The sequence below is a fragment of the Saccostrea cucullata genome, unplaced genomic scaffold (assembly GCF_032062105.1).
Source record: "Saccostrea cucullata isolate Sc308-1 unplaced genomic scaffold, CSIRO_AGI_Scuc_v1 ctg1228, whole genome shotgun sequence".
Taxonomy (NCBI): Eukaryota; Metazoa; Mollusca; class Bivalvia; order Ostreida; family Ostreidae; genus Saccostrea; species Saccostrea cuccullata.
Genome location: NW_026929291.1, coordinates 282,142 through 292,698, shown reverse-complemented (window position 1 = coordinate 292,698; position 10,557 = coordinate 282,142). Strand labels below are relative to the sequence as shown.

Genomic DNA, 10,557 nt, shown 5'->3' with positions numbered 1-10,557 from the left:
CATCGCTGAAATCAACGGAACGAAATCATATTTTGGTTCACCTTAGTTTTGTATTCGAGTGTTCTTGAAGATGGCTTTCAAAATCTTTATGAAACTTCATGGAAATAAAAATCACCAGCTGTAGTTGTGCATGCAATATTTTATTTCTTTCAAAGTCTGTGGGTGAAGTAAAAACAGAAACTATCATTTAAGAAATCGTATGTTATCAGAAGATTTTGATGAGTGATGTTTCATTATGGTTCAGTGAAAAATTAATACCACTTCTCAAGCACCACTGGACTAGGAAGGATGAAAGTCCTGTGGAATCATTCTCTGGTAGAGATCATTCAAGATTGTGCATAAGGGTTGGGCAACAATGGGGGATCAAAGTTTAACATAGGAATTCATAGGAAAATTTTTTAAAATTCTTCTCAAAAACTACCGGGCTAGGAAAGATGAAATTTGGAAACATCATCTTCTAATAAAGTAGAAGTATTCTTTTGTATATCATGGCCCCCCAGGGTAGGGTGGGGCCACGACGGATTATCAAATTTTAACATTTGAATTCATAGGTAAAATCTTCTCAAGAACAGCAAAGTCATGATTAGTACGAACACGGATATAGCAAATTCACGGATATAGCGAAGTTTTTCTGGGTCCCCGGCAAAATTCTAAATAAATCCTTGTAAAATTTCACGGTTATAACGAACTCTGATATAACGAATTTACGGATATAGCGAACTGATTTTGGGTCCCGTTGAAGTTAAATATAATGAAATTTACATCTTTTATAACGAACTTTCAAAGATCTCAAAATTTGATAAATTTAACTGACTTATTTTTGTTCATGGAATTGTATATATAATTCAATTCTCAACAAAACCTTAGTTTTCGAAAGCAAGTTTTGTACTATTTGCTTCCCTAACATATTTGGTAGTAATACTTGAAGGAAAACATGTAATATAGAATTTTTATATTATTTTTTTTATTTACCTTAATCATTAATATTAGTGATTATTTCTATTTTTATCATTATTTTATACACGTATGTGTTTGTGGTTTAAGTGCAAAGTTAGGTTGTAAAGTAATTTATTCAATTGTAAAGAGGGTCAACATGGACATGTATTCCTTTTGTTTATTAACTGTAACACATAGATCAAGCACGGTAACCATAAACACATTCATTCATTCGGACATATAAGATATTTCGTATCAAATGAATATAGCCGGTCAAGGCATAAAGACTTAGATGTGTCAGAAAATAAGATTTTAATTAATTTACTCATAAAACAATGATCGCGTGTGGTCCGAATGAATTGTCATCACATAAGTGCCAAAAATGTCGACAAGTTGTGAAAATGCCATGGAAACCGGTTCAGGGGTATAAAACGGCCATGCGGGCCCTGACAACCTCAGTTGCGGTTTCTAGTTAATAAAACAGCTTAACTTTTATACAACTTGTCTTTTTTAAGGTACGTATGTTTTAATTGTATAACTATCTATCTAAGTATATTCATTATTTTAGAATCTATGTAATGCTAAAATTTGTTTACTTGAAACTGTTTTTTTTTTTAAGTACTATGAAAAAGAATTTTGTACCGAAGAGAAAAGTTTAAATTTTCATAATTGTTACTTATTAATGTTTTTATTTTCAGAATGTTTTGTTAAATTATTACCTTGATTTCTATTATATAGAGTTGCAGTTTCTTGTTAATAAAACAGCTTAACTTTTATACAACTTTTCTTCTTTTAAGGCCAGCATTAATATGGTTTAACGAATTCGTTATACGGTTATAACGAATTACGAATATAGCTAATTAAATTCACCGGTCCCTAGGACTTCGCTACATCCGAGTTTTACTGTAGCGATATGGAAGCATTGTCTAATGTGCAGATTTAAATTTGTTCGAATCATGACACCCCAACGGGGTAGGATGGGATTACAATGTGGCCTCTTGAAGAAGTAGGTATATCAAAATATTATTGAGATGATGGTGTATAATACTGCTATGAAGAACGACGAAGAATTCCAGGTAGGCACTGCAGCGCTGATGTCTTCTAGACAAAAAGAAAAAGAGAGAGTTCAAATCTATTTTTGACTGAAGAAATACGGTTTGTATAGAAACAACTTTCTAAATTAGGAAAACTTAAGGTCGGCCCCTACTCAAACGCGTCATCACAATTTACCGGATATGATTATCGTTACGAAATGTTAAAACCAAATCCGTCTTTACAAGTTCTGCCGGGTTAGTACCGTTATCGGTTTAGTTATTATATAGCGCTCAGGATTTCCAGTTGGCACTTTTAAGATTACGTTCGTGTGTACCGGGATGCCAGGGTTTAAAGGCAGGTTTGTTAAAGACTCTTTGGTTATAAAAATTGAAGGATTAGATAAAGTAAGAAGCAATCGAATAAACAAAACAGATTTATAACATGTGATGAAACAAATGGTGTGCCAGTAAGTGACTTAGATTACAGTTATCATTATCATAGAGTTATGGCTGTGACGGTGAGAATATTCATGTCGTTAAAGAAGAAAAGACATATTCGGTTTAGGAAGATGAGAAAATAAATCAGTTGAGAGTGGGCAGAAGTGTAGTTGAGCTTGGGATTCTTGCGGATGGTCTAAGCAGTTGTCAGTTATGCAGACAGCCACTGCAATTGTCAAATTGTGTAGGGGAACACAAAATTCGGCCTTGCACATGTAGCCATACTACTTGTCAAGTGCAAATTTACAGACTGTGGGCTAGTACTGAAGTGGCAACAGGAAGCAAATACCAGAATTCAAATGGCAGAAATGCATGGGATGTAAATACCAAACTAGCAGCAGGTAATCTGTATTTTATTACATGGTTTATTCACATATTCAAATTGGATCATGTGGGTTATTTTTATTTTAAGAACAGTAATAGTCAGTATATAAACATGATAAATATGACTTGCTTTTTTGTTAAAAGCACCTTTATTCTCAAACATACATATGCACACAAGTGTACCTTATTATACACACACACATAGTGACATACAGAAAATAAACAAGGATAATCATGTCATATATTCACTTTCTGTTTTGACTTGTTTACAATTTTGAGAACTCATTTCAGGAATAATAAACGGAGGATTTGCCGATTTGGTGAAACACATGTACATTCACTCCTGGCTGCTTTAAACATACCAAGCGTTTCTCAGATAACTCTGAAGAATAGAGGAAGAGAGGTCGGGCAACAGTTTGGACAATTGGCCGGGGAAACTTGTAATGAAAGTCTGCAGGAGGAGATGAGATTGTAATTGTTATATGCCATTTTCTAGCAATACATGACCTAGTTATATTTTAATTTGCAATTATTTTTTTAAAAATTATGTTGTCAATTAAAAATATTATTGTTTAGGAGTGAAGGGAGTCTAGCAGGTATATCTGATGGTGCTTGGCAGAAGCGGGGTACCGGGAGAGCTTATAATAGTCTTACAGGTAAATGTATCAAGTATCAAAACCTATATATTGTAGAGACTAATTGTCACATGGATAATGCTGGTCCGGGGTTTGAGAAATCATTTTTTTTAGTTTAAGAATATGTTTGAATAATTAATGTTTTACATTACCCCTCTCTTGTGTCTAACCATTGTCTAAAGACATGGTCCGAAGTCCGCATATAGCTCTCTCCTACTCGTGACTGCTTAGTCACCATAAAGTTTCGTTGTTTTGAATATTTATTGCAACATCGTATTCAGTCAATTACAATTTTTGTTTCCATCGAAATTGAAATCAACAATTGATATCAGCAGTATACAAAAAATATTCCATTCACTATGATTGGGTATTGAGAGAATGCATCAAAGTTCATCATCTGACTATGCTTCACTCGTATTAGTCAATATTTTAATGAGCTGCCAGTTTATATTTTCTTCTTGTTCAACCACTGCCAAAATGGGAGAGGATCGTACATTTTGGCAGTTGTCTGTGATGACGGTGTCTTACTTATATATTGGAATACAGATATCTTTATTTTTACAGGACTTGCCTCTCTGTTGGAGAAAAATCCAAGAAAATAGTCATTTTTTAGTAAAGGGGAAAAAAGTATGGTATGTGCAGCTGCCAAATTAAAGGGTAATCCTCCCAGGCAACACAAGTGCTGTAAGAACTCAACTGGATCGGTGAAGGCCATGGAGCCTCAGCCTGCCACGGCCTGTGAGATGTTGGAGAAGATCGAGAATGTAGGGGGAAAGTTAAGTACATCCAGAAAAAAAAACAATCCAACAATTTTAAAAAAACTAATTGTACAATCAAATCAATCAAAACATAGAATTTTTATTTGCTGTACAACATATTAATTTTTTTAGGTAGATACTGTGATTATGTATTGATATATGACGTAAAGTTTAGAGAAAAAAATCTTAAAATCGATATTTAAGATTGATTTGAAGTCGTAAAAATGAATTAAAATGTGCAGAGGCATAATATAAACGGAATTTTGTCGTTTCGGGGTCTCTATAGTTATCACAGGGGTTAAATACCAAACCCGTGACGTCATGACGATTGATCAGAGTGAAAGTGAGTGTTTCTTGTGCAATGGTGACCACAACCCACAAAGTTGTTATTACAGAGACAATGAGTGTTTCAACTGTCACAAGAAGGGTCACTCTAAACAGGAATGTCGCAGCCAGAAGAAAAATAAGATAAGTGTTCACATGATAAATGACTGTTCAGATAGTTAGTGATGAGATCTACATCAAAATTTTAGAGATGGATATTAAGAGCCATTCTCTGTAATGATTTGAAATTTTATATAGGAGCAGTGGCATACATAGTCTCAGAATTTCTCCAAACTCTCTATGATAAAAGTCATTGATACCCTAAACTGAAATCAAGCAATAATTGGTTGCTATGTTTTATAGTTACCATGGCAACATGTCTTAAAGTTCGAAAAATGGCATTTTTAACATGTATAGAGCCCCATAGTTATCATTTGCGGCAACCCAAACAATGGCAATGGCTGTTTCCAAAAGTTGCAAATTGAAAGTCAGATGTCTCAAATGCATGATAAACATGTTTGGTAAATCAACTATTACATACGCTACTATGGTAACAAAGTATTCAAAAGTAAAAAAAAAATAATCATTGAATTTTATAAAGTCATACACGTAAAAATAAAAAGCAATTATAGGATGAATTGTGACCAAATAATAGAAAAAAAGCCTTAAAACATATACCAAGAACAAAATATGATATTTCATTTTGGTTGGCAATGGTTGCCAGGGTTTTAATACCACAGAGAGCCTTCAAAGTAAAAATATGTATGTTTAAATCTGATCCTATCTTTTAAAAAAAGCACATTTCTTCATAACTAATGTTCAATTTTATAAGAAGTTGGTGTGCTACAAGTTTTCCCATTTGAAAAAATTCAGATAAGATTTTTGAAATAGAGCGTTGCTATGGAAATAAGCCAAAAATATATGCTTAAAAACCTGAAAAATATTTTCTTTCCTTGGATACGTACCCTTTAATGTAGATTCCCAAAACTTTTATGATTGATATTTATTAACAGCTGACTTGACTTTTAATTTTGACTATCATCCAATCTCTAAGTGGATGCAAGAAGTTGGCACACAGGGTATAATATTGATATAAAGTTCACAAAATCGAACATTTTCCCTTCTTGGTAACCATAGCACTGGTGTTGTTTTATTTATCAAATTTTATCAATTTATGATATTCAAGTCAGTTCTAACAGATAAGTATTATTCAAGCTGATTTCTTTAATTTGTTTCCTGATTAAATGGCAATTTAATTCTTAACGCAGCGAAAAATAATTCACTTTTAAGCACTTGTACTTTGTTTCCATGGTTATACTACAAAGTAGCAATTATACCAATTTTTTCTTATGGTTTTGATATTGCAAGGTCCTAAGGATGCAAATATGCCTGTCTTGAAATTTCATGTTTTTCCTCAAGATAGTAGCATTAACCCAATCTTAGTTACTGGTTTTGCATGGTTACACTTTGTTACAATGGCAACCATAAAAGTTATTTATAGAATAATATTGCTTATACTTATGTACTTAAGGTCAAATATTTTCATTGTTATTCTAAAGTCGTTGATTGAGTTTGAGCAGCTAATACCTACTATTAGTGAATGCGAAGTGTTTTTCAGCATATTTCAGCATTTTAAATGTATTCCAAATGTACCCTTGGTTACCACGTACTTAGAGATATATTCTAAACAGTTTCTTTACAGTATAAGTGACATCAAGGTGTCAAGTTTTTGCGAGAAAGGTTTGTTTGCCTTTTCTAGTTTTTATTAAGCCACAATCAAGATTTAAAGTGACTGAATATCTCGATTTTTCAAACTTTTATGGTTGTTGCCAAAACAACCGAGACACATAACAACGAAAGTTTGTTTGATATTTGTTTCTGGTGCCAAGTACTAAGCATGGGTGAAGTTTCATCAAAATCAGTGACCATGCATGGCAACGAAGTTTAAGTGGTTACAGAGAATGGCTTTTAACTCCATGAGAAGATCAGATGATGTGATCAGGATCTCACCCATAGTAAACAGTGTTAGTCTGGAAATGGAATTGGATACAGGGGCTGCAATATCTGTTATTCCCGAGAAAATATTCAAGGAAAAATTTCCAAGCGTCAAGATGAAACCCAGTGACATTCTGTTAAAGACTTACACAGGAGAAAGAATTAATCCTGCCGGTGTCGCAGAAGTCAGTGTGAGATACCAGGACCAGTGCAAGGACCTTAATCTGTATGTTGTGAAGAAAGCTGGAGTTACACTGTTTGGTCGAGATTGGCTGAGACAGATAACACTGAACTGGCCAGGAATAAAAGCGCTTGCAACATGAAACGCAGAGAAAAATCTCAAAACTGTGTTAGATAAACATTCGAGTGTATTCAAGGATGATTGGAAACCTTAAAGGGAATCAAGGCCAAGTTGACAGATAAACCTGATGCAAAACCCAAGTTCGTCAAAGCCAGACAGGTACCTTATGCATTTAAACCTAAAGTTGAGGTAAAACTAGAGAAGTTGGTGAAAGATGGTGTCCTGGAGAAGTGCAACTTTAGTGAATGGGCTACGCCGATTGTACCAGTCAGTAAGAAGGATGGTTCATCAGTTTGTGTGTGCGGAGATTTCAAAGTGACTCTTAACCCAGTACTAGAAGTTGACCAGTACCCTCTTCCAAGAATTGAAGATATATTTACTGCTCTGTCTGGAGGACAACAATTCTCAAAAGTGGATTTAAAACATGCTTACCGGTACCTATAGATGGAGGTAGAAGAAGATTTACGTCCCTTACTTACGATAAACACAGAGAAAGGCTTGTATCGTAGCAATCGCCTAGTGTCCAGCGATTTGGCAGCGTTCGATGGATATGGTGCTTCAAGGACTTTCTGGAGTGAAGAGTATCATCGACGATATGATCATCACGGACAAAGATGAAGCAGAGCATTTGCAAAATAAAGACGTTATGCTTCGCAGATTGGCAGAATATGGACTCAGAGTAAATTTGGATAAATGCCAATTTTTCAAGGATAAAGTATTTTTCTGTGGGCATAAAATTGACCGTCATGGATTACAAAAGACAAAAAAGATGAGAGCTGTTGTAAATGCACCACAACCTACTAATGTGTCCGAGCTTTGTTCATTCTTGGGGATTGTGAACTATTATGCACGTTTCATTCCCAATTTATCTACAGTGCTTCACCCACTGTACAACTTACTGGAGGTACTGGGTATAAAACACATAACCTCAGCACCCTATCACTCCAGTACTAACGGTTTAGCAGAAAGATTTGTGCAGTCATTCAAGATGAGTCTCAAGTCGAGTAAAAAGGAAAATGTTAGCAATGTTGAAGAAACTCAGCAATTTTCTTACGGCTTACCGTAACGCTCCACAGTGCATTACAAATGCAAGTCCAGCAAAACTCTTCATTGGCAGAAACTTACCATTTCGTTTAGATCTCATGAAACCAGATGTCAGGAGGAAAGTAGAGGGGAAACAGTGTGAAGTGCGCGAAAGAAGAAAAAGTGTGTTACGTAAATTCGAACAAGGAGATTCTGTTGCTGTTCGTGACTACAAAAAGGATCAATCTTATTGGACTTCCGGAACCGTGACAGCTCAGACTGGACCTGTATCATATTCTGTAGAAGTTACACCAGGAGTCACATGGAGACGACACGCTGATCAGTTGCGTTCTTCAAATGTGCCATTTCAGGAGGACTTACATGGTCAACCTAGTAACACGGCTGTGAGTCAACAACCGGTGAAGTCAAACATCGCGAAACAACTCACCCGCGTCCAATGCAGAACCACGTCTTTCGCATCCATCCAATGATTACCGTGCCATGCCGTCTACTCAAGCCGTTCCTGTACCAAGATATCCGAGTCGTGTCAGGAAACCGCCCAAACATCTTGCAGATTATGTTTGAAGTGAAATGTGATACTAGTGCAGACTCAGGCATAATAATCCTCATGGTACAGTGCTGCTATCCCACAAGTTGACATGGGATAGGATCGGATAGGATTCAGGATTCAGGATTCACGATAGAAACATATAGAAGTTAATCCAATCCTATCCTGTATCCTACAGCCAATCAGATTCGAGAAAAAGTTCATTCATATTTCAGAATAAATTACAAAAACGAAATACGATATAAAATGTTTACAAAAGAAATATATTAAATTTCAATAGAAAATAAAACATTCTTTTCTCTAAACACAGATTTACATTATAAACTTCGAGTAACACGGAGTACGATCTAACCGTGAACGATCACCGGAAGAATTTGGGAATGTAAACAACGAAGAGTCCAGGCATCGAAAGACCGTATTTAACCGATTCTTACTTGTGTAAAAGTGTAATAACATGCTTTTCTGTTAAATTTGCTCCGTTTGTTTGGACAATTTATATATATATTTCTCCCTTTAAACAATGTTCTAATGTCTTAAACTATAAACATTTTATTCTATTTAATATAAACAAAGATTGGGTGCGGAAAAAAAGTAGTGTAGATAGAAGGGGGGATAAATATTTACAAATACTCTGTCATATGTCATATGATTCCATCAGCTATCAATGAGCTCTAAGACTAAAACAATCACATGTAATATGCCTTAATCAGGTTGCTACTCTTGGCATTTCCCTAAGAAGGTTAGAAAATAATTTCTTTCATTTCAGTGTAATTTATAATAAATGAATGTAGAACCATCATGACCATTTCTAATGCTACTGCTTAAATGTTTAATAAGCTCACTCAGCACTGCCTTACATATTGTACATGTATGTATGATGTATTGTGAGTTATGAAACATAAGTTAATCTTTTAATATTCATCATTACAGAGAATGGATTTGCCTGCACTCATGCGTCATCAAAGCATAAAGGATTTTAATCTAAAATGTATGCATGATTTTATTTTTATCATGTATTTTTACATGGTCATTAAAATACATCATTCATTATTATCTGAGTTGAGTTGACATGTCTTCAGTTTCTTAGAACAAGTGATTTTCTTCTTTCAAAAATCTTGAGAGTAAAACTGAAAGAAATGTTGAATTTTTCTGGTAATCATCATGATCATGTTTTGTTGTTACATAGATATTTTCTTCTTTTTCATATTCAAATTTCAAGAAAAAAAAAGAAAACCAAGAAAAAACATAAAATAGATAAATAAAAGCAGAAAATAGAGAAAAGTCACCAAAACAAATGTATTCATACTTGTTAGCAAGTTGACAAGATAAAATGAATTTTAATGTACAGGTTAATTATGTTCAATAAGATTTTTTTAAATTTTATATGACTTAGGTTGAAGTATAAGATTTTATTTTTCATGATTTCTAAATGCATTACTTTTGGGAGAGAAAAAGGTGAAATTAAGGCCAATTGTAAATGAAATGTGAAAAATAATCACAATCAAAAACAGTTTAAATAGGTATGACAAAATTTACACACTACATGCCTATAATATTTTGTTTTTTTTTTTTTCAGGAAACCCTGCACATTTGCAGCTATACAGAATGCAGTTCATGCCATATGCTGTTAAAGTTAAACATGAAAGATTTTCAAACCAGTGTCAAAGAGTCCTAAGTCTGAAATCATGGTGCTTTTATTAAAGAGATCAGTGTTTGTTTTCTGTGCATTGTTGACATTTGTGGAACTATTCGGTTTATGACCATCTCTCCGACAATGCCATTTGAATTTTAATTTGAGCGTCGGATAAGAAAGCCAAATTATATGCATGTAAAACATTATACAACTGTAATCAAAACATTGATAAACTTAAATTTAAACAAAGTCCATGTACATGTAACTGTGATCTTTGCATTGAAATTCATAAATGATGTACATGGATACTTTTAAGGACTTTGTCTCATTGTAATGGAATATTCAATTGTTAAACATTGTTGAGGAATCACCTTGAATAAAATCAAAGTACTGAAAGCACTCGTTGGAGTTGAACATGGTGTAAAAAAAATCTTTGATCGGGAGGTTAAGTTAGTGAACATTATTATTATTTCAAATACAGAGAACTGTTTCAGATATAGTCATTCTGAGTTAAACGCATCAAAATAA

General features: G+C 34.1%; 1 protein-coding gene across 1 annotated transcript; it reads left to right on the top strand.

Moving 5' to 3' along the window:
- Positions 1-2,326: 2,326 nt before the first annotated feature.
- On the top strand, positions 2,327-4,196 carry LOC134280339 (uncharacterized). The gene is made up of 4 exons (XM_062762751.1): positions 2,327-2,809; positions 3,084-3,263; positions 3,369-3,448; positions 3,992-4,196. Exons 1-4 carry the CDS (start codon positions 2,781-2,783, stop codon positions 4,027-4,029), a joined length of 327 nt encoding a protein of 108 aa, XP_062618735.1. The 5' UTR covers positions 2,327-2,780; the 3' UTR covers positions 4,030-4,196.
- Positions 4,197-10,557: the final 6,361 nt, after the last annotated feature.